General features: G+C 38.0%; 1 protein-coding gene across 2 annotated transcripts in view; it reads left to right on the top strand.

Annotated features, from left to right (window-relative positions):
- Nucleotides 1-25549, top strand: part of cd2ap (CD2-associated protein) — a 277447-nt gene that overhangs the window by 153228 nt on the left and 98670 nt on the right. For both annotated transcript variants that reach the window (XM_028796811.2, XM_028796810.2), the window contains exons 9-12: nt 11589-11687; nt 11804-11857; nt 23531-23564; nt 25370-25432. In XM_028796811.2, coding sequence (XP_028652644.1) covers nt 11589-11687; nt 11804-11857; nt 23531-23564; nt 25370-25432 — 250 coding nt within the window. The remainder of the gene's footprint in view (nt 1-11588; nt 11688-11803; nt 11858-23530; nt 23565-25369; nt 25433-25549) is intronic.

A 25549-nucleotide genomic window follows, 5' to 3' on the forward strand; every position in this document is an offset into this window, starting at 1 on the left:
TGGATGCTTATGTAAAATCTTCATTCCAGTCACATTTCCCAATGGTAAAGCTGTTGATTATTTTACTGTAACCATCAAGCACCAGTGTTGTCTCTCTTAACCTTCAAAACCACCTTTGTCATTCTAATAGTCCAATGTCTCAGCTCATCTCTCATCTGACCCATTTGTAAAATTATTCCCTATATACTCAGAATAATTGATAGTTCTTTACCCTACATGCCCTTCTCGGGTAATGGTACTGTTTGGAAACCTGGAAAATGATAATTTCATTCAGTGTATATGAGTGGCGCCTAGGATGGCAACCATGGTAATGTTGGTGCTCTATCCTTGTCTGTCTTTTTGTGTTAAATTCATTATTACCTTGCAGAGTCAGATAAACATACACACAAGAAGAGCTTCTGAATATCAGTCACAGTGTGTTAAAAGATGTGAATCCAGATTTAATAACAACATACGTGGATCTTAACCCTTAAAGTGCTGGAACCAGTAATAGTTGGTTCCCAGTGCAATTTGCCAGCACGCCGGAGCCAAATAGATTCAGCAAAGTACATTCGTTGAACGTCGCAGCCGGCTATAGTCGGTTCCTATTGCAATTTGCCAGCATGTTGGAGCTGATCAGTCCATGCCGTCCATTCGTTGAGCAGGTAGCTCATGACCACACGCCTCCCCCTGCAGCACTGCAGCATCACTGTCCCTGGGATTCAGCCGCTGAACTAGACTAGCTCGCAATCATCATCATTGGCCTCTGTGTGCTTGTGTGCAGCCAGTTCAAGCGCAGTTGGTTCGGTGATTTACTGAATTTCATCAATGGCGTCAGTCGCACCTTGTACATATAATAATAGATTGTTGCAGTAGTTTTTTTTTTTTTTTTTTAAGCGTAGTTTTTACAGTTCATTGGCAGTGTGTAAAATGATTAGTGTTGCAATAATTGTGATGCTCTTTGCATGAAAAAATGTGTTCCATTAAAATTTCACACTTTCTTGGTAAATTGTTCCGTTTCCTTAAAAAGTACAGCAAAAAGTATTTGGCATCCAGGGGTGCATTAACCACAACCCCAAGTATGTGGCAGTTTAAGGGTTAACAACCTTGCTCATTCAACTAAACAGTTACCTCGACAGCGGGGTACCAGAGGCAGAAGATCTGGTGTCCTGGTTTGAATCAGGAAGCAAGGACAACAGCAACTACTGCCAGAATAGAATATGTCTATCTAATGTACGCTTGCTGGGAAGCAAAATTAATGAACTGCAGCTGTCAATACTTACTAAAAGGGACCTTCCTTTTTATCTGCTCTGTGCTTTACTGAAACTTGGCTGAATGACTGTATTCCTGACTCTGCAGACTGCACTACCCAACTTTGCAACAAAATAAAGGTTGGAGTAGTGTGTTTCATCATCAATCAAGGTTTGTGCAACAATGTGACAGTTCTTTTAAAATCATGCTTTTCCACCCTTGAACTGCTTATTAAAACTGTAGTAAGCTGATTTATTTACCACTCGACTTTTCCTCATTGGTTCTATCCAATGTTTACACTTGTCCTCATGCTAATGCTCACGAAGTGTAGTGGTGACTCATTGATGTAATCACTAAGATTGAAAAAGACAATCTAGACTTGCAAATGATTGTTTTGGGTAATTTTAACCATGTCAGTTTTAACCAGATCCTTCCTAAATAACAACAGCAAATAAAAAGCCCTACCAGAGGTGGAAATATTCTAGATCACTGCTATGTAGCTACTAAGGATGCTTACCATGCCTTTTCCCGTGCCCCCCTTGGTAATTCTGACCATTCTATGATTCACCTTATTCCTGCTTATAAACAAAAGCTGAAAACTGTAAAGTCAGTAAAAAAGAACAGAAAGTTGAACAGTTAGGCAATAGAGGAGCTTCAGGACTGTTTGCCTGCACCGACTGGAATACCTTCAAAACTGCAACCTACATGAATTCACTGATGCTGCAACTTCATATATTAGTTTTTGCTTTCCACGACTGCGCCAGGACAAAGAATCTGGTAATTGTGAAGAATACAGGAAAGCCAAGTATATCATGGAGAAATGGATCAAACCTGCAAAAAGGAAATACTCAAATAAGTTGCAGGAACAATTGTTTGCAAACAACAGTGTATCAGTCTGGAGAGGCCTTAAATAGATCACTAACTACAAGAAACAAGTTCTGCTGATCCCAGTTTTGCTAATCAAAACAGTTTTACAGCTGCTTTGAAAGACAATGGGACATAAATCTACCTGATGGTCACACTGTTTTTACTGTGCACTCCTGTTCTTTTCGTTTTCCCCCTCTTGTCATCATGCAAAAGAAGTCTGCAGCATATTCAAAAAGCAAAATATGGAAAAAGCTGCAGGTCCAGATCTTATTTCCTCTTCCAAGCGCAGGCACTGGTGCAGACCGGTTGTCTACAGTATTTGCAGCATTTTCAACCAATCTCTGGATCTGTGCTCTGTTCCTGCCTGCTTCAAGAAATCCACCATCATTCCAGTTGAAAAAAATAATTAAAGGTCACAGGCCCAAATGATTAAAGACCCATAGCTTTAACCTCTGTGGTAATGAAGACCTTTGAATGCCTCATTCTGAATTAACTCAAGAATGCTACAAGACTTCTTGGACCAATTTCAGCTTGTATACAGAGCCAGTCGGTCTGTGGATGATGCAGTGAATTTAGGTCTGAGCCTTTTTTTGTACCCACACCTTGATAAGCCAGGAGGATCTTGTTTGTGGATTCTAGCTCTGCTTTAAGCATCCCAGAGCTCCTAGATCACCCAGTTCAACCTGCTTTTGGATCACAGACTTTCTTATAGATTGGAACCTGTACATGCATTTGGGCACACACGTCTGACCCATTAACCCTTAGTACTGGAGCTCTACAGGGTTCTGTATTTCTCCCCTACTCTCTTCACTTTATACAAATGACGATCTCTGGTGATTCATCTCTCAAATGTCTTAAATTGGCAGATGACATCACACTAATTGCCCACATTTCAAACAGTGATGAATCCATATACAAACAAGAGGTGGAAAATCTGACACTGTAATTCAGCCATAATAATTTGGACCTTAACATTCTTTAAACTCAGGAGATGATCATAGATTTCAGGAAACAGTCACCTGCTCACCTATCCACTCACCATGAATGGTCCAGCCATTGGGATGATAAAATTATTTAAATTTCTTTGCACTGTGCTATCACAAAATCTTAGGTGAGACAGTAACATCACAAGCGTTATTAAGAAAGCCCATCAGAGAATGTTCTTTTTTTCAGTATTGGACCAATTCTACACAGACATCATCAAGTCCATTCTGACCTCCTGTTCAAGCTAAGGCCAATCTGCAAGCATCATCAAAGCCTGTGAAAGGATCAGAGGCTGTAACTTAGCACACATTTGAAGTCCTATATTAGTCCAGGGTAAGGAAGAGGGCCGCAAAGATCATGGGTGGTCCAATGCTCCCAGGCATCACTTGCCCCAAAGACTCACCTTCGGCACACGTCTTCATGAAGTGAAATTAAAACAACCTGTCACCAAAGCAGATTTTTTTTTTATAAATATGCAGTTATTCTGATTAATCAGATCTGAGCTTCTGCTCAGTATCTATGTATACCTGCACACTGGACTGCTTGGACATTTTAATCCTGTTATCTCCTTATGCTTAGTATTGCCCATGTATGCTGCATGATATTTTATTTTATATTTTTTCTTCTTATATTTATCTTTTGCATTCTGTGTTGCCCTTGTATGTTGCACTAATACTATCAAGACAAATTCCTAGCTCACATTAGTGTACCTGGTCAGTAAAGTGAGTTCTGATTCTGATTTGTAGTATAAGGTGTCTACATTTATTGTAAAGCAATGTTAAGCTGTTTCTGTCATTACTACTCATTTTTAGGTTAGGTTACTGGTCTGTTGTAGTATACATAGGCATGATTTTCATGTGAATCAGTGGCTGACACTGTTTAAACAACTATACCTAGTGGCCACGTTATTAGGTCCACAGATAGACTGTCCCTCCAAAATGACAATTGTGTGGCTGTGGCTCAATAGATATAGAATTAATTGACAAGGTGTTCAGATATCTTTTAACCAAACATTGCAAAGGGCAAAAAACGTGGTCTAGAATTCTGACTGTTGTATAATGCACCATAGTGCAGAACACACATCACCTAAAGCTTGTTGCATAAATATGGCAGTGACCTGTTAAAAGTTACAAGAGTTAAAGACTAATGGCCTTATTCAAAAATTAAAACTAAAAATATTTTAGTAAATTATCATTTTCAGTTAGTCTTTCCAGCTACTTTAATAGTTTTGTTTAGTTTTTCATTTTGGTTTTGATAATTATTTTATGTCAGTTTGCGAAAATTGTTTTTATTAATAGTTTCAGTTTTGATTTTAGTTTTCCTTAATTATAATTACTTTCCTTCACAACACCCCCTTTTGGCAATTATCACAGCTTGTAACCAACTAAGAGTCTTTCAGTTCTTACTTGGTGTATTTTCATCCATTCATCCATGCAAAAGGCTTCTGATTCAGAAGGATTCTTGGGCGGACTGAGGAGATAGCTACCTGAAAACATTTTGCTATCTTACTGAAGCCTCTTTCTTGTTTGTGAGCATTAGTTATTTTATTTTTCAGAGTGCTAGGCAGCCTTCAAGTATCCCAGAAGTACTGCGGCTTCCGTCCTCGTGACTCCGAAGTAATTCTGGGTTGTTGTACCAATAATAGTCCCCAGGTTCTTGGTGAGCTCCCCCTGGTGGCACCCACGGCATCCAACAGGGCTGATGAAACGGACTCCATGTCCCATGATGCCCTGAGGGAATCCGGGGAACCATTTCTGTCCAGGGAAGCTGCCATCTAGCGTCCTGGGGGATGCAGTGCCCTGAAAAGGCTACTTTTCCTCCTTTCCTCTGTTGAGGGACATCCCGGCCAGACTGAAACGCCAGCCGTCCATCACACGTTACAGACAGGCAAGCTCTGTACACTATGTGAGATTGCGCTGTATTGTGGAACATCTCTAGAACAAGAATTTACACACACTGTAAACATTACTATGGTGATATCTGCTAATTCAAGTCCACCCTTAAAATAGGCTGTCAAGGTATAGTTCTGAGTGGGAATCAGAATGTCAGTGAGTTTGCCTTCTCCTGGTGTCAAGCTTTTTTGTTCACCATAAAGGGATGATGCGTAATGTAACTATGTTAATTTTAAAAGCCATGTTTTCCAATGTTGGTCTCTTGTGAACATTTGTTTATTGTATCTGGATATCATCCCTTGAACAACCAGTGTAAATAAATTTGAATGCTTAAGCAGCTGGCTGAATATGTAGTCAAAAATCAGTACTTTTTCTTATTTGAATCACTGTTACATTGTAATTTCAAGAGTACCACTGTTTGCACATAGCAGATGAGTATACTTCAGAAAGAATAAGAAGAAAAACTAAGAATCAATCAATAGTGGGAATCCATTAAGCTGATGTTTTTCAATCCAGTCAGTTCTGGCAAAGTTAAACCATTTTGTTTTTGGTGCCCAAACTTAGGTGCACCTTAGGATTTCAATGACTCATTTAACACTAGAATTACCAGAGCCTACGAAAAAACTTGTATATCCGGCCCACCTTAAATCGCTTCTTAAATCCGTTCACACCTCTCCGCCAGCATCCTTTGTCCTCTAAATGTGCTGATAAAAGACAAGCTGCCAGCAGCCGGCTATTCCATCCCCCCACCGACTTAGAACGTGAGCAAAGTTTTCCCAGCTCACGCCTTGATTGATTATGTGGGAGTGAAGTGGAGTTTTACAGTGGAAATAAGAGATCATTATTCTAAAGTAATCTGTGTAAACACATTGTTAAAACAGAAACTTTCTCATATTTTAGTAATAAATGTTACAAAATGTAGTAGGCATAAACTATAGAATGTGTAAAGCCCGAGTTCCAAAGATCAAATAAACACTTTCACAAAAGCTTCAAGGACAATACAACAGCCTCCGTGGCGTAGCGCGTTAAGATTTGCCTCTTAGAGAACAACAGCTCTGCCGCCTCTCAGACTTGAGTTCAATTCCCTGCTGGGGATAAAATGTTGCTTTTTTTTTTTTTCTTTTTAACCTCAAACGGACATAAAATTTATAAATTGGTATGCACTGTCAGTTAATGAGATCGTTATATTTTCATGTGGGATGCTCCTTTTAAAATATTTTTTTAACAATTGAGACTGGAATTAACAGGAACAACTGTCCTTATAACTGTTATTTTTAAGATCCATAACACACAGACAGACGAGCACTGCGTAATAGGGAGACAGACAGGCAGAGATATATAAATAAACAGGGAAGGCACATGTACTGAAAGAAAAAAAAAGATCAACGTGCGTTGTTTCTGCTGCACTGAATGAGCTCACCCAGGGGAGGGGTGATATTAGAGCGGGTGAGCTCATTCAGGCAGCAGAAACAACTGACAGTGCATACCAATTTATAAATTTTATGTCCGTTTGAGGTTAAAAAGAAAAAAAAAAAAAAGCAACATTTTATCCCCAGCGGGGAATTGAACTCAAGTCTGAGAGGCGGCAGAGCTGTTGTGCTCTAAGAGGCAAATCTTAACGCGCTACGCCACAGAGGCTGTCGTATTGTCCTTGAAGCTTTTGTGAAAGTGTTTATTTGATCTTTGGAACTCGGGCTTTACACATTCTATAGTTTATGCCTACTACATTTTGTAACATTTATTACTAAAATATGAGAAAGTTTCTGTTTTAACAATGTGTTTACACAGATTACTTTAGAATAATGATCTCTTATTTCCACTGTAAAACTCCACTTCACTCCCACATAATCAATCAAGGCGTGAGCTGGGAAAACTTCGCTCACGTTCTAAGTCGGTGGGGGGATGGAATAGCCGGCTGCTGGCAGCTTGTCTTTTATCAGCACATTTAGAGGACAAAGGATGCTGGCGGAGAGGTGTGAATGGATTTAAGAAGCGATTTAAGGTGGACCGGATATACGAGTTTTTTCGTAGGCTCCGGTAATTCTAGTGTTAACACTTATAAATGTTATGTTGATGGTGATGTTAGTATCGTTCATGTTTGCTACGAGTTTTTACACGAAGCAGTTGATTTTTTTTTGAAAAAGGGCATTTTTATACAGTTAGAATGTGAAGGTGTATTTGGAGCGTAAAGCCAAAAGTGCTATAGTGACAGTAGAGTCCTGCAAGTAACATATGAAAACAAACACTGCATGTATCTTGTACATTCCTTTTGGATAATTGCTTTCTTCAGACAGTACTCATGAGTGAATTCTTCTACAGTGGTGTTAATGTTTTTGTTTTCAGTCTTGCTTCAGTAGTGACTAGCTACAGCCTTCCTCCATAACATATCAATGTATATGTTCAATATTGCTCTGGAGAATTATTGAAATTCTAATTGCTCTCAGGTCAGGCAAGTAACTTGCTCAAAATGATTAATATCAATCCTGACCCTATACTTCACAGTTCCTTTTTGACTCAACCTCTATCATATATGAGCGTGGCAGTCCGTTGTGGGAAATAGGAAAATACTTCAAAATTATTTCCAATAACAAAAATGTAAAAGCTCTACATTTTTACAAAACTGATACTTTTTTTTCATCAGTTGTTCAACTGCTGAAAAAAATTCTTTTGAGTCATCGCTGTAGTGCAGGAGTTAGTACTGATGTTTCACAGATTCACCAGCATCAACACCTTTTAACATCTCCACAGACTTGGAGGTTAGCTGTTAACATGACCGGCCCTGACTGAAGTGACATTGGCGCTAGGAAAGTAAACCCCCTCTCACATGCAGTTTCAAATTACCTAGATTTCAGTGTTGTCCCTTTTTTTCTCTTCAAAGTTTTTTGTACATTTAGTTTGCTAGTTGGCACACTGGCCAGGACCTGGCAGCAATCAACATATCCTTTTACGTTGTTTTTCTGTCAATAGTAATACCTAAATATCTCCATACATTAGAATAGAGGTGAGAAGAATGATTAAGGGTTTGATATTCTTCTGTGTCTATATTTCCTTAATGTTTGCAGTTTTGCTGCTTTGACAGAGATTCTGCAAGTGCCAGAAATCATGAGAGAATAAGGTAAAGTCCATTTCTTGCCCTCTTAGTCAAGTCGGTGAAGAAGCCTTGCATGGCTGCCAGCTTTGATTAAACATGTCTATAGTGCCCTCAGTAAGGAGAAAAATGTGTTACAGAATCCAATAATATGTTGTTACTGTGTTCTTATATTTTTATATGGTTGACAGTTTACCTTTAACTGGACTTTTTAAAAATTTTGGACTAAACCCATAAAAAAATAAGCCGTGAAATTACCTAATACCTGCATTTTTTGGGCATACTGGTATAGGAGTCTTTTAAGTGATATGCATGTTGGTCTCATCTATTATGTTATTTTTATCATCCCGAGGTATCCCGTATTTACCCAATTCGAGGAGGTTCTATTACAGTATATGCAAGCATATATAAATGTGAGCGGTAAGAAAGGTGCTCAAAGTAACTGAAAAGATAACCAAAGCTACACCCAAGCATAGACAGGCATCAAATCCAAGTCCAACCTCAAGGTATGGCCTTACAGAGACTGACCTGGAGCAGACAGGCGAAAGCACAGATCTCCCAGTTGAAAGCGAAAGTGGGAGCGAATGTGCAAGTGATGCAGGTCGCAATAGCTCGTTGATTCCAGAAGAACCATTGAAACTGGAAATGGCCTTGCCTTCTGTTTTTTCATCTATTCCTCGCAGGCCAGGAGCATCGGCTGTAACAGGGCTTGTCACTTCACCTACTGAGCACGAAGGCCGAAACAATCTGTCCGACCTGAAGGTAATGATCGCTGCAATGGCCACGGCCACTGCTCAAGACATAAAGGAGCTCAAGAAAGATATAAAGAAAGAAATAAATGGTTTGCTCAAGACAAACGATAAGCTGTGGCAGGATAATAAAGACCTGGAGAAACGTGTGTATATAATCGCTTTGAGGCAGCCTTTAACTCTTTTAGGGCTATTTTTTTTTTTTGCTTCTTTCCTCCCAGGGCTGAATATTTTTCCAAAAACTAACTTTTTTTAAAAAAGAACACAAAGCAATGGTTTAACATATCAAAACAACAAAAATATTTATTTTTGACAAATGTTACTGTCTTGCATGTTGTATGAGCCTGCATACTGTATGATTTCACATACATATCACTTACATGTTACACAGCAAAGTCCTGATATCGCTCAAAGCAGCCAATTGCATGCATTGCCACGTTGCACTGCTTACAATATGTGTTACACTGGTGCCTCCTTTTCAATTGTCTGCACACAACACAGTCAGGTTTGTATTTTCTCACATTTATTGTTAGTGTGTTCTGTAGCGAGACAAGTCACCTGTTTGACATCGTGCCATGCCACTTCACCTCTTTTCATCTTCAGCCTGTCTGGCTTCAGCTGTGAAGGCATGTGTCTCCTGTTCAACCTCACTGTGCCACAAGCTCCAGTTCCCCTGCTCTGTAGCTCCATGAACAATTGTCCATGTACACAACATGACCCAAATGTTCATAGCCCTAAAGCAGCTCCAGCACAACCTGACTTGTCAAGGGACAGTTCTCTCTTTGAAAGGAATGCTTTCCTGTATGTGTAATTACTTTCAGGCAGAAATCAGTGTTTGCTTCTGCCAGTACAAAATCCTTTATGCCATACTTTGTGGGCTTGTCTGGCATATACTGGCGGGGAAAAAAGGTGTCCCTTGTATTTTATCATAGATTCATCCAAAGACAAATCACGGCCAGGCTGATAAAATTATATGTTGGTTCCACAATGTCAAGCAGGGGCTAAACTTTATACATGGGGTTATAGCCTGGCTCACCCCTTGAGATTTGCTTCTGGTTATCACAGAAGTGAATAAAACTTTGCAGGAGCACATACCTATCACACGGCATAACCTGTCCAAAGCCACCAGGGGACAAAGCACGTTTGGACCAATGCTCCCTGAAGTTATATCGCCAGTCTAGTCCCATCTCTATTTGTAATGTGGGTTTCCACTTTGAAAAACGAGAATGTGGTGCAAGCGCAGCCTGCGATTCAAGAAATTGCTCTTCATACCTATTTGTGTCATCTGACAGTAGCTGAAAAGCAGCCTCAGGAAAAAACAACCTAAAGTAGTCCAGCGGCTGGTAATTTGTCAGTTCCAACAGCAAGCCATGCTGTCTTGTGAAGTCCGGTAGCCAGTTTGGCTCCCACGGATCAATGTCTGGGTATTCCTCCCACGCGAACCTTGCGGTAGGTGCATCGGCTGCGTGAATGCGCTCAGCTGGCAGCCGATCAGCTGGGGCAGCATCGGCTAGTGTCCGATCAGCTGATGCAAGTTCCTCACTCTATTACTCGATCTCCTGATCACTGTCAACAAAATCAGATTCTGAAAAATCAGAGTCCGACTCAGCAGTAGTGCGCAAGACATCGTCTGCTGAGTATTTTCTTTTCTGCACTTGCTTCGCTCCCTCATGAGATGTCGATGCCATCTTGCCTTTGTTTACATTTTGTAACTCGCGCACATGCAAGGATTAGATGCCGAGTCAATAAGTCTTTAACAGTCCTCCAGACAGAGCGGGAATGCCTGTGACTAGGGAATCCATTCCCAGGCTCCCGATTACCAGGATTCCCGGACATTTTTATTCCCGGACATTTTTCATTCCCGGGAATGAAACTGCTGTAATTCCCGGGAAAATGGGAACAGCCAAGCTCAATATGTAGAGTGTAAAAATGTAAAAATCGATCAAGAAATAACAGAGTTATAGTTGAAAATAATTAAGTGGCATGTTTTTTTGGCCCACGGTGTATTGTGTTGCCGATTAATTCAGTCAACAACAGACCAGCAGCAGTCAATCTCCTGGCTGACTGAGCACAGTGGACTGGGAGGAGACTGCATAAAGCAGCGCACGAATGCAGGGACGGGGCAGAGTTCATTGACGTCTGTGCTGTTGACAGCTTTGAACAGAAATTTGAAATTGCAATGGGTCAGTCTGTTGCATCCGCATTATCTGTGCTAAGAAACTTGCCATCACAGAATGATGACAAGAAACTGGATGCATCAGTTATTTCTAAAATAGCATGCAGTTTTGGGACCCGATGCCCTTTTGTTTTCAGTGGTAAAAGTTTACTTTGGGAACATATTTGGTCTTTAGTCTATATCATATCTAACGTGGATTCTAGTTTCCGCCACAGTACCTGGGTTTCAATCCAACTGAGTTTATGTAGGGTAAATTGGAATCGGGGGGTGTGTGTCAAAAAATCTGCAGTACCTAGGTGATGGTATAGAGTCAGTATTGACCAACATCCCAAAGAAATGTTTGTATGACCTTTTTGAATCTGTGCCTCAAAAAATAGTTATTTTAGAGGCAAGAGAGTATCCTATCCAGTTCTACATTGATGTACAAAATAAGAGACATTGGTTGTATGTATTTAATTAACAAAAGTATGTACATGACTTTAACAACCAAAAAAAAGTATTTTATGTGTATAAATGATATATATAAAGCTTGATTTCTGTGCAGACCTGAGACAAACTAGAAAGATGGCTTCCTTTATCTGAAATATTTTTGTATTTTGTAGGTAACAGGGGAACCTGGGTGGTGGAAGGGAGAAATTAATGGAAAAGAAGGTGTCTTTCCAGACAATTTTGTGACTATGGCAACGGAAGCTGAAAGAGATGTATGTATATTGTCCTCCCCTCAACAAAACTGTGGTTTTGCGTATTACTCTAAATGTAGTTTAAAGGTATTTTTCAGTATTTTTTTTTAAATCTATTTATTTATTTAACCCTGTAGGCTGCAAATTCAAAGGCATCCATTAAGTTATCCCCTAAACCTGAGATTGAAGATGTAAGTTAATTATAATTTTCTTCTTTATTTTTGAACACTGTATTGGAAAATATTTTTCTATCAATCAATACCTTTTAAATGCTAAAGCTGTAACATTAGATACACTTAGAAATACTATGAATTTATTTGAAGGAAATGTCTGTTTAATGGGTACTGTATTTTAAATAATGTTTTTTTCCATGGTTACTGTATTTAAAATGTTTTTTTTTTCATTTTTCATGATATTATTGAATAGTACATTTATAATCTATGTTTATGCTAGTAGTCATGTAGTCGGTTCTTTTAAATTAACCAATTTAACATGAAAATTCAATTACATATATTTTTTTTAATAAACGGTACATATACTCTGCGTCAAGTAGTCACACTATTGACTTAATTATACTCTTTGGAAAAATGCACCATGCTACTTTTTTATTTTTATACATGTTTGCTTTTAACAGCAGTTTCACTCCATAGTTTTCATACTTTTAAAGACTGTTGGATGCCCTTTGTTATTTATAAAAACAAAATTCTCTTTAGTTTTACATTCCCTAAAAAACTTAGTAGGTAATCATTATTTTTTCTCTGCTAACTACTTAGCTGAGGACAATATGTTGAGTTTCCTTTAGATAGAATTAGAATTTTAACAGTCTTAATTTGGATAAGCATTTTTTTTCTGGTTGTTTGCATTATGTAATTTTTAATGTGTGGGTAATACAGAATTTATGTGTCTTTGCTTTTGAAATTATGCCTGATAAATTAGGTGATTTCCACAAAATTATAGTTTTGTTCAAAAAAACTGCTGTGTCCATTTTTTAATTTTTGCACCATTATTTTACACAATAAATTTGAACAAATCTATTTTTGTTGCCTTATATGAGTAAAAGCTTACAAAAGAAAAGTTTGTTTGCAGGTTAATCATTCATTTAAGCTTCAGTTGTACACAGTCTGTTGCTTCCATGAATAAAAGTGAAGTTAATGGATAAGTTTGGCATTTTTGAAGTTGAAGTTATTATTCTTCATCATCATGGTATATTATATGTTTTTTTTTTTTTTTTTTTTTGTTTACACTTACAAATGAATTTAGTTATAATGTATGTTAATGTAGGGAAAAGTCATGGAATGCCATTGTAATCTTGTTATTTGCTGACCTTCAGTAATAAAATTACAATAAAGTCTTATCTACTAATTTGTCAAGTGAAATTGTGCTTTACAGTGAAAGTTTTTATTTAAAAAAATACCTAGTCTGTTCTTGCATTTTAAAGTGCAGCTCAAAGGACACAAAATACACATAAAATTCTGTTACAATGAAGTGCCAGGGACCTAAAAAAAAAAAAATTGTTGTAATGAAAATTTTGTAGTAATGAGAATCTATATTTGTCACTATAGTGTTTCATTTAACTTGCATCCAGACGTTTGCAATAATCTGAATAGCATCTTTCATGTTAGTTTTCAACTCCTCCTGTCTACAAGTTATGCTGACGAGAAATTTTCTCAGTATTTCCTTGCAGTAATACGCTTTTGGGGTGCGAATGATGCCCAAATCCAATGGCTGAAGCACTGCCATGCAACTGGGTGGGAGGAATTCAACTCGGACATTATCTAAATGTGGAAGCATGCTTTGGGCAGCACAGTTATCAATCAGAAGCAGAATCTTCCTTTTCGTCGTCTTCATATTGTGAGGTTTCTGAAGCGCGATTGCCACATCTGTGGAAGATTGTTTGTCCGTTGCTGGGGCATGGCAACTGCAGACTAACAGTGCTGCAGCAGAGCACCGCAGAAGAAAATCCAAATAAACATTGCGGTTGCGCTATAAGCAAGGAACATTATAAATGCATAGAATAGTATTACTTGGCCATGACCCTGCCTGAATGCTGTGTCTCTGTATAGGATACTGAATAAAGCTGGTTTTGCTAAAGTACTGAGACTCCGCCTTGTGTTTTGGGGTGCAAGACAATGACGCACGCGTCTCAGTATCCTTGTCAAGTTGTCACAGCCAGTTTCCCAAAATGTCTTGAGTCATCCAAACTTGCTGGTTCACTTTATACTCGCAGGGAAGGAATGTAACATGCTTAAAACACTAAGGATGGATCGACTTGCCAGTGATGAGAGGAGTAACTTTATGGCTGCCAATTGAATTGCACCAAAGTAGAGCTGTCAACCTTTGTTCATATTTTATTCCTCCTCAGCATGGATCTCCTTTGAGTGCAAAAGTTGGACACGGTAGTAGCTGGTTGAAGATTCTAATCTCATCAGCATTGTGGATGTCTTCAGGCTCATGAGCTGAAATGATTTTCCTGATTTCATCTACATGCCATTCGTTTGCTTTTTCAATTGGAACTGCAGATTCTTCTCCACAGATTGCTTTGGCTGCAATTCCAAAATGATCCCAAAAGCGAATTAGCCAACCCCAACTGACAGTAAAATCTTCTAAAGTCTTGCACCCTAAAACACTAGGCTGACTCTCAGTACTTCAGCAAAACCAGTTGTATTCAGCTTGAAACAGGAAAAGCACTACAACTCTCATATATACAGACATGGCAATCAGGCAGGGTCGTGACCAGGTTAGCGGCCAAGTAATACTGTTCCCTGCATTTATAATGTTCCTTGCATCACCCATTGAGATCTTTTCGGAGTTGCATCTGCAACGAGCCTCTGCAGCGCTGTGAGCCTGCTGTTGCCCCGGCAACGGATTAACAGTCTTCCACAGCGTGGGAGGTCCCAAAAGAGTATAGAAACCTCACAACAGTGACTTTGTTTTTTCTTGAATGAGTAGCGCACTAATAGGAATGTTTCTTGAATGAGCATGTGCCATTTCTATAGGAGGGTGACAATGAGTTAAATTCCAATGGATGTTTTTCAAATGTTGATGAGCAATAAGCAAAAGGTATCATTGAAAACCACAGAAAACAAACACAGCAAAAAAACAGTTTGAGGAAAGTCCAAACAAAAAGAGAAAAATTTACAATATTTGTGTTCAGGGATCATTGTGCACAGCTAAGTTACAACCACAGAACTAACTGCTCTGTGGATGATTCATTCTGGCATTTCAAGGTCATTTGTAAACTTTGTTGTAATGAATGTATCTACTGAATGTATTCTGTAGTAATGAAATTCCTATAGACTCTATCATATGGGAAAACTGTTGGGACCATAAGAATATTTTGTTGTAATGAAAATTTCGTTGTAACAGAATTTTACCTGTAGCTCTTATATAGCTTGTCACCAGCAAAGAACTGCCAACATCCTCACAGCTCCTCCTACATGTGCAAATTTGCACTAAAGAGCAGATTTCCCCTTGTCTGACATTTGTCTCTTTCAGCAGTTGTTACTTTGCAGCTATGCTATTATGAAGGCCTGATTAATGTAGCCTCCTCTGAGCAGTTGATGTTAATATAGCTGCTGCTGTTTTAAGCTATACACAACATTTGTTTGAACACTAATGACAAAGAGTAACCCAAGCTAGCCAAGGGAAAGTAAAATTTTAAAACATTCTGAAAGTTAATTACTGCAAAAGTACTACCATATTTTGATAAATTAACAAGCCATTTTCTACTGGATTTGTAAACTTGTTCCAATCAAACCCATGACCTTACAGATTTAACATAAACTACTTAGCTTCCACCTTATTAGTTCAGAGTAAAACTGTTTCTGGAAAATTTCCCTGTGTAGAAGTGCATTTAAAGCAAAGTATTTACAACCCTGCCACAAATTATGGAATCACTTCTCTTGGAGGATGTTCATTCAGCTGTTTTACTTTGTTCTCAGAGCTGAAGTCTGTTTTCCTGGGAGTAAGGTGTCTGGAATTATATAGGGTAAATAATATATTGTTATTTGGAATACATACATTTCATGTGTATTCTGTGTCTACAGCACAGTGTAAATCAGTGTAAATGTAGGATGACAGGAAATGCAAGGCAAGAAATGTTGAACACATAAATAAAATAATTAAAAAAAAATTTTTCATGTTATAGTAATAACAGAATTTTGACGTGAAGTGTAGGATGTGCAAAGCCCAAATATCCAAGAAACACTTTCACAAAAGGTATAACAAAACAAGTATGCTTTTATTCAAGAATATAACCAAAGAAAAAGAAATTGCTAAATTGACATGTTGCTGAAACCCAGTGTTAAATGCTCTTTGCTCTATGGCAAATGCATTATCATCCTGAAAAATGAATGACTTAATCACTTTCAAGTATTGAAATGAAAAAAGTGTCCACAATTTAAGTGTACACTTGCACATTTACTGTAGAGTCATTTACCTGACATGCAACCCCATATCATCAATGAGTGTGGAAATTTGCTTGTTTTCTTCAGGCTGTCATCATTATATGTTTCATTGGAACGATACCAAACAAATGTTCCAGCGTCATCTCCTTGGCCAGTACAGATTTATGATTCATCAGTGAATCATCCACAGTCTATAACTGCTTCTCTTCAGCCCCACTGTAACCTTGTTTCTTCTGTTTAGGTGTTAGTGATGGTTTATGTTTTGCTTTTCTGAATGTAAATCCCATTTTCTTCAGCCGATTTCTTACAGTTTGGTTGCAGACATTGACTTCTGTTTCTGATGATTTTTTTCATTTCTTTTGTTGTGCATTTCCCATTTTTCAGGCATATTGCTTTGTGTTTTCTGTCCTGACCCTTTGATGTCATCCTTGGTCTACCTGTATGCTTTCTCTTTTTCAACTTCACCACTTGTTAGTATTTAATCCCACTTTTTGACATAGCTGACTGGGAAAAACCAACATCTTTTGCCACACCCCATGTTGAATTACCTTCTTGAAGGAGTTTTATAATCCTTTCCATTGTTTCAACTGACAGCTCTCATATTGGGACCATGTTTTCTGTCAATCAGCCAAGTGCAACAGCTTTTTAAGATCTGTAAGCACTCTCTTTTACTACAATGCAATACTTGTGCAAGTATTTGTTTTAGGAATTCAAATTACCAGGTGATTCCATAAGTTTTTCCTCATCGTTGAGTGATTCCATAATTTTTCCTCTTTGGGCTGAACAAAACATGCCATTAATAACAACTATTTCATTAAAATTTTTGAGGTATGTTTTACAGTGCCAGAATGTTCAGCTATTAAATAAAACAGTATTGTGTCATATCTGATTTGTTTTTTGCAACAAAGTAAAACAGGTAAATGATTCCATAATTTTTTGCCTCTGACCGAAAAATGCTTTTGAGATAATGTTGTGGAAAGACGCACGTCTAAAAAGATTTTGGAGTTTTTAAGTATATGAATAAAAGCCTTTGTTTACACAAATATTAACTAAAATAAAACAAAAAATGTTGGTGTTTTAGAAATTTCTCTCCAAAAAACTGGACTTTAGAGTACATAACTAAGCTATTTTATGGTACACAACCCCAGAATCAATTTTCTTTTGTGCTGCAACCTGTCAGCTGTATTTGTAGCAAATGGTAAATTTCATATGCGTAGCATTGAACAGTTTTCAGAAACATAGTGTTCCTTTCTGGAAGCATTTAATCTTGTACACCTGTATCATTTTGAAGTTCGTAAGACTTGCCAGGAACATTTATTGGGTTCATCTACTCTCAAAATTGAAGATTAACACACACGCACACGCACACACACACACACAGACAGATATACACAGAAATCCTATCAGATATACATAGAAATCCTATCCAGCCAGACTTAAGTGGTGCCACTTGTCAGTCACTCCTCAGTATTCCACATAGGATTCCCTACCTAGGGACTCACTATGAACAACACTAACAACCATGCAAGTGCCATCACAAAACACATAGAATCTGAACACTTTTGGTTATTTGCCACTTCCTGACCAAACTATGTCTTACTTTTACCGCAGTTGTTCTAATTAATGAGGCGCAACCTTAACAGCCTTGATAATTTCATTGGGTAAGAAAGTGGAAATTTTGCCCACATGTGGCACACTCCTATTATTATTTCAGACACTCTACATAAAGGACAAATTATAGGGAATATAAAAACAACATGGTATTTATTAACAATACCAAACAGAAGAAAATAAAATAGATAGCAAAGCCTGGATATAAGCAGTCTTAGAAAAGTTTACTGAAAGTAAAATTAAGCTCTCTGACATTCAAACAAAATGGCCACGTGTCTCGATCTCTGACATTGCTTCCTCTGTTGCACTTTTGTAGTTTGTTTTTTTGGTCCCTTGGACAAGCTACATTTATGTTAAAATGCACACTTGAGGTTTGAGGACATATGACATTTGATTGGCTGTCTTCTCCTGATGACAAATAACTCTGATCAAAGTGTTTAATTTTTTTTTAAATACCACCACACTTCTTCCTTTATCAAGCTGTAAACTATTCTGTAATTCCTAGTCCTATGGCAGCAATCCTTTCCCAGGTCCTTTAAATTCAGTTCATCCTGGTTTGTTGAGCAAAATACTTAAAACTTTAAATATAAAAAGTCTGCAGTTCAAAAATTGAAGATTTTCTTCACTAGGGCAGCACCCAAACAGTCTCTCAAAATAAGTATTGCAGTATTTTTTTATTTTTTGTAGAAAACTAAATATGTACTCACACAAACCCCCTGTATATTGCTCTAAAGCAATAATTAAACAGTTTGCAAATATATAATTATTGCTCATCCATACATACATTTTTATACTAGCTTCTTCCAGTGCTGGGTTACAGGGTTATCAATGACTTTGCTGAAAGCCTGGGCGTAGGGCAGGGCAGGAAACAGTGCAAATATATAATTATTGCTCATCCATACATACATTTTTATACCAGCTTCTTCCAGTGCTGGGTTACAGGGTTATCAATGACTTTGCTGAAAGCCTGGGCGTAGGGCAGGGCAGGAAACAGCCCTGGACAGGGCCCCAGAGCTAATCTGTCAGACCTCACATATGCTTAAGCAAGTGTTTCTCAGTCAGTTTTGGGTCACAGGTGGCCATTGCTGGGTCACAAGCTCGTGAGGCTTATTGTATAATCCCCCAACTCACCCTAACCAATAAAGGGATCGACAGAGGTGTATGAGATTTTTATCGGTTTTTTAATCATGCTTGCTTCACTGAGTGCTTGAGATTTGTCCAATGAAGCGCTTCTCCCCCACCCAAGTCTGCCATTTGATTTTGTTTCCTGTTTGTAATTGTGCTGTCATTCCCTTCAATAGCTGAAATAAGTCTTTTCCTTTTGTTATATGCAAGGAGCATGATATAGTGACATTCAGTTGAGATCCTCATGTGAAATTTTGAGCGGCGCAGGTACAATATAACAGTACTCATTGGTACATAAGGAAGCATTTGCTGGTACTCATTAAGCTGAAATTGAAACAGCACTGCTCCAAAACCTAACATAGGGAGAATGTGCAGCAGACACATTCCAAGTATGATAATTGAATCCATGACACTTGAACTGTTTAACTGCATGCTGCGATAAGTTATACTATAAACAGTACGTAAAACATTGGGTCCTTTATCAAATGCGTTACTCTCAGTAGAATCAAAACTGTGATATGAATTTGACTGAAGATCTTGATATTCCTTATCACTAGCATTCTGAACAATTTCTAGGACTTCCTCAACTGAATGTTTTCTTTTTTTTGTTGAAGTAGTAGAAGAATAATAAGATAAGACTCTTCCCTAGTTCAGAACTTATTGTGTGTCAATCGGACAATCCTCATGTACTCTCACAGAAGCTTGTGCATAATGATGCATAATAATGAGCCATCACACTCCCAATTTATTTCTTGTATTTTATGTTCAGGTGGGACATGTAGTTTGAATGACCATTCATAGACAACTATACATCATTGAAATGCTATGAACCTCAGCTATCCAGTGATAATGAGCCTTTCATCATATGTGGCTCAATGTAGGTGGGATTTTTGATAAAAGCAAATTCACTCAGCTGTGACCCTTTGCTTGGCTCGGCATATGCGTGTACAAATCACACATTTCACTAAGCAAGAGAGCAGACCACATGGAAAAGTATGATGTATTTTAAAGATTTCCTTGGGCATGTAAAAATACAATTATTGGTTTTGATTGATGTGTTGGGTTATTGCAACATAGCCATATGAAAAAGTTTGGGAACCCCTCTCAGCCTGCATAATAATTTACTTTCAATAAAAAAGATAGCAGTGGAATGTCTGTGGAAGGCTACAAAAAACTATCTCAGAGGTTTAAACTGTCAGTTTCAACTGTAAGGAATTGAATCAGGAAATGAAAGGCCACAGGCACAGCTGCTGTTAAACCCAGGTCTGGCAGGCCAAGAAAAATACAGGAGTGGCATATGCGTAGGATTGTGAGAATGGTTACAGACAACCCACAGATCACCTCCAAAGACCTGCAAGAACATCTTGCTGCAGATGGTGTATCTGTACATCGTTCTACAATTCAGTGCAATTTGCACAAAGAACATCTGTATGGCAGGGCGATGAGAAAGAAGCCCTTTCTGCACTCACACCACAAACACAGTCACTTGTTGTATGCAAATGCTCATTTAGACGATCCAGATTCATTTTGGAATAAAGTGTTTTGGACTGATGAGACAAAAATTGGTCAAGCATCTTAGATTGCTGTGATCAGATGTGACCAGAAGGCAGAATACTATGTCTTAGGAAAACAACACCTTCTGAATAACACTATTCTTACAGTAATGCACAGTGGTGGAAGCATCCTGTTACAGGGGCATTTCTTTTCAGCCTTAACTGGGGCACTTTCCAAGACAGAAGCAAGATGGATCATGCAAAATAAAGGAAATTCTGCTAGAAACACTGCAGTCCACAACCAGGTGAACATGTCAGTATCCCACAATGTACTTCTTATAGATGTATCCAAACATCCCTAAGAGTGTAATTCAGGAAAAAAAGGTGTTCTCACCAAGCATTAACTTAGGATGATCTCTTTCCAAAACACTGTTTAGTTTGTTAGCTCTCAAATTTTACTTTCTTTGTTAACTTGGATGTTAAAAAGCTTGACTTGTAAATAAAACTGGCAAACTCTTTTGTTTGTTGTTTTTTGATATAATTTATGTTGCTTCATCAGGTTTTCAGTTGCACCTGTAATAAAGGCACCAACTACCCTCTTAGGCTCTTCTTTTTTAAAGGTGAATAGGGAAAAATGTCAAAACTGTGTAACTGTTGCCTGTAACATCCTGCCAACCTCACTGTTGATATTGTACCCTAAAATTCAACCCTAAGATCGTATATCAGCAGGTTGCTTTGGTAACAGGGGCTATCTTTATTTTCACTCCATTTATTCAACTCAGATTGCTATCAATTAATGAGCTTTAGAAAAGCGTACTCTGTGTCTTTAAGAGGCCCCAACAAGACAAGGAATGATCAATCTAGCACTTGGATCTCTAGTCACACACATTGATTTAAAGGAATATTCCACCCAGAGATTATTTATTTTTGTTACTTACCTCAAGTACTTTGTAGTTGTCCAAAAAAAAAAAAAAGTTTATGCTATAGCAGAACTCATTGGTGGTCATTGCTGAAGAATGGCAAATGATGTTAAAAATGGCCATAGAAAAATTTTTAAAAGTCTCATGTTACTTCTGTTTTATAATTCACATATCTGTTACCCAGTCATTTGCAATTTAAATTGAAAACTTTACTCTTGACCAAGGAATGACGGGGTGAGGCAGGCTTCAGTTAAAAAAAAAAAAGTCCGTCCCATGAGGTTTTAGATTTCCTGTTTACACACACATTGATAATTCCAATTCCAGAAGTAGCAGTATTTTTGCTAGAAACATATTTGTTTTGCATGTTTTGAGAAAGTGACTGGATTACAAACTTTTGGATTATGTGACACGAGTAAGGTGAGATTTTTTTTTGCTTTTTTCAAATGAGCTTATTTCACAATGTTTGCCATTGTACAGCCCTGGCTACCATTGAGTTCTATTATGGGATTCTGCATGAAAACATTAGGTTAACAATTTTTTATTGGCCACCACATCAAAGTATGTGAGATAAATGACATATTCAAAAAATGTAATTATTGGGTGCAGTATTTTTATTTTTTTTTAAAGTTATCACTTGAAAAGTTCTGTTTATTTGCATCAAAAGCAATAGCACCAATTAAAAGGAATAAAAATAATTGTAGAACCTTGTTGGGTTCATGCAGTCCATCTCCTTATGTATCCTTAATCGAAAAAATGAAAAGAAAGATTAATGGTCAAAGAGAGAGCACTCATTTCCTGGTGTTCAGCCACAAATAAATAAATCTTCATGAACATGTTCATTTTCCGTTGTTAGCTGATGGAGATAGGCTAGGTCAGAAAAGCAAATGAAGTAAAAACGTCATTTTTAATTCAACTCTAATACAACTCAGTGTCCTGCCATGTGCAAAAGTTCGCTGACGACACTGCTATCGTGGGCTGCATCAGGAGTGGGCAGGAGGAGAAGTATAGGGACCTAATCAAGGACTTTAAGTGGTGCGATTCAAACCACCTACACCTGAACACCAGCAAAACCAAGGAGCTGGTGGTGGATTTTAGGAGGCTCAGGCTCCTCATGGACCCTGTGATCATCCGAGGTGGCTGTGTGCAGAGGGTGTAGACCTATAAATACCTGGGAGTGCAGCTGAATGATAAATTGGACTGGACTGCCAATACTGATGCTCTGTGTAAGAAAGGACAGAGCCGACTGTACTTCCTTAGAAGGCTGGCGTCCTTCAACATCTGCAATAAGATGCTGCAGATGTTCTATCAGACGGTTGTGGTGAGCGCACTCTTCTAAGCGGTGGTGTGCTGGGGAGGCAGTATAAAGAAGAGGGACGCCTCACGCCTGGACAAACTGGTGAGGAAGGCAGGCTCTATTGTAGGCATGGAGCTGGACAGTTTGACATCCGTGGCAGAGCGACGGGCACTGAGAAGGCTCCTGTCAATAATGGAGAATCCACTGCTTCCACTAAACAGTATCATCTCCAGAGAGAGGAGCAGCTTCAGCGACAGACTGCTGTCACTTTCCTGCTCCACTTACAGACTGAGGAGATCGTTCCTCCCCCACACTATGCGACTCTTCAGTTCCACCCAGGGGGGTAAACGTTAACATTATTCAAACTTACTGTCTGTATACCTGTATTGTTATCACTCTTTAATTTAATATTTTCTTTATCAGTATGCTGCTGCTGGAGTATGTGAATTTCCCCTTGGGATTAGTAAAGTATCTATCTATTTTGGAAACAAGGCACTAGCTGAATTGAGAAACTCTTTTTGCAAAAAGTCTAATAAAAGGCAGTCGCTCTTTGCCAGTTTCACCCATAGTGAGAACCAGGCTTACTTATTTTCATCTTAGCAGAGCATGCCATGACACTTTTCAGTTTCTTAAAACAGAATGATGTTACTAAGTGATTATTGCCAAGTTCAAGGTTATTTTCCCTGGGGAATCAAAAGCTGCAGTTTCCAAATAGGCAAAATATTATGAATCCTGCTTTCAGCCTTCCCAGAATACTCTGCCCTTCTGTTGATTATGTTAAGACTTCTAGATTTGGGCCTCTTACCTGAAATCTGTCAGATGTAAAGGTTAAAGTATCTGCAGTACCTAGGGCATCAAACTGTGAAGATTTTGAACAAGAATGGCAATTTAATATTTCATTTTATTTATCAAAGTTCTTATTTGTACACATCATATTGTTATTATTTTTGATATGGTGTTTGTGACTTTTGTTTACCAGTTTCTTATGCTATATATATATTTTTGTTTTCTTTAGAAACCCAAAAAGCCACCACCTCCTAAAAGTCCAGGTATTGTATTTTGTTTTTCTCATTTTCCGAACCTTTAGGAAATTAGTCCATTGTGTTACAGTATATTATAAATTAGTTAAATTGACTTTTTTTGATATTTTAAATTGGATTTTGATGCAACACATCTGTACCATTCAGGTCTTTCACCAGCAAAAAACGTTTCCTCCCTAGTATTGTGATTATGGCATTGTTGAGGGACGTATATGTCTCAGTGATCCTTAGAACTATGTTGCCTGGAGATGTGCTCTCCTAATAGAGATGTCCATAGTAAATTGCCTAAGAGCAGGGTTTATTCAAAGAGTATTCCAGAGATGACAGTCATGATAGCTATTGTTAAGTCAATGGAAACCTTGCTTTTATGATGTATTCCAGGAATAAATCTTGGAGCCAGTGCTAGTAATGGTGTACACTAGTAGTTGCCCTGGGTGACTTCTGCAACCGGGTTCAGGTTTTGCACTCAGTCCAGAAAAGCCACAAGGAAATGCCTTGTGGACTTACCACTCACACTGCAAAGGTTTAGGATTGTATGCATTCCAATTCAGCCAGTAAGCATGAGTGCAAGCTCTAGGCAGGGTGCCATATATTTGCGGATTGTTCCAGTGGACTAGAGTGTTATCCCAATGCAGTTTCAAGTTGCTGAGTGGAAGACCTTGGCTATGGTTTGTATGTATGTACCAAACAATTACTCCAAAGTATCTGGCCTTATTAGAGTCATTAATTTTGGTGCGTGAAAAACTAACGTAATGATTCTCTACTTCAGATAGGAGATTTTACTTGTCAAGTGAGCAGTAGTGGTAGAGGTAATTTGAAGAGCACGATTAGGAGGAACAGCCTACTTGATCTAAATCCTTGCTCCGCAAAAGATTGTGTTAGGTCACATGGGAATCAAGACCTCTACTGTGAGCCCTGGGGCACAGGGTTTGGTGAGCAGATAACTAAGATAATGTCCACCTTCTCTTGAATGGAGAAGTCCTCCCTTCTTTCAAAATCCAGACAAATTCAAGCAGCTACTGCATAAAGCAATTTAAGTTTTATGTTCAGGAGGAAGTTAGGAAATCAGTGATCCAGAATACAATATGAAAAACGTTTAAAATCATTGTCATATAGGACACAGAAAGCTTCTGCAAGTAAACAAAAATTGTAAATGTGCAATAAAGGAACAAAATACACTTCCAAATCATTTTTGTAGATAATACTCAAAGGATTGCCTCACTGAAGTCATATTTTTAAGTAAATCATTGCAAGCCAAACTGAGAGGGAGTAAGCAGGTTTGACAGAAGAGTGGGCAGATTACTGAAGTAATGTGTAGCATTGAAGAAAATATTTTGTTGCTCAGGAAAATACTTAACCTAAGAGGAGGTGTTATGAATTTCACTGAAAGAGAAAAGAGGCCTTATAAAAGCTGGATGATTTAGGAGTGAACTGCATTTGTGCATTATTTGCATGCCCATTTTCAGAAGAGTATTGCTATACTTAAATATTTATCTCGCATTTTTTAATTTTAATGTATACTTTTATTATTCACTGATTGGTTCTAAATTACTACTAATACTGATCTATCTAGACTGTAAATAGGTATTACCAACATTATATTTCAGCAGTTTACTTTTGGCTCTGTAAGAAATCACATCTCTATCCTTGAATCAGTTTCTAATGTTGTGAACAGGAAGTAAGAGCAAAAGCAGTGCATCCTGCCTTAAAGTTCAAAGAATTACATACTGGTATTATGTTGTTTGAGGCAAGTTTATTTTCATTCACATTCTGTTAGAATTCATATCTTTTAATTGGAATGTTTCACTTTTCAGCTATAAAACCTGAAATTCCAAATGCTGAAAAGAAGCCTCTTCCTTTGAAACTAGAAGAAAAAGGTAAGAAAGTATAAATTCTGTTTTTTTTTGGCTGTTTTTTTATGTATATATAAAGGAGCCTTAAAGTACTAGCTGTTAATGCAGCACTTTGTATATATTATACATATAAAAACAGGT

Source organism: Erpetoichthys calabaricus, chromosome 3 (genome assembly GCF_900747795.2).
Source record: "Erpetoichthys calabaricus chromosome 3, fErpCal1.3, whole genome shotgun sequence".
Taxonomy (NCBI): domain Eukaryota; kingdom Metazoa; phylum Chordata; class Cladistia; order Polypteriformes; family Polypteridae; genus Erpetoichthys; species Erpetoichthys calabaricus.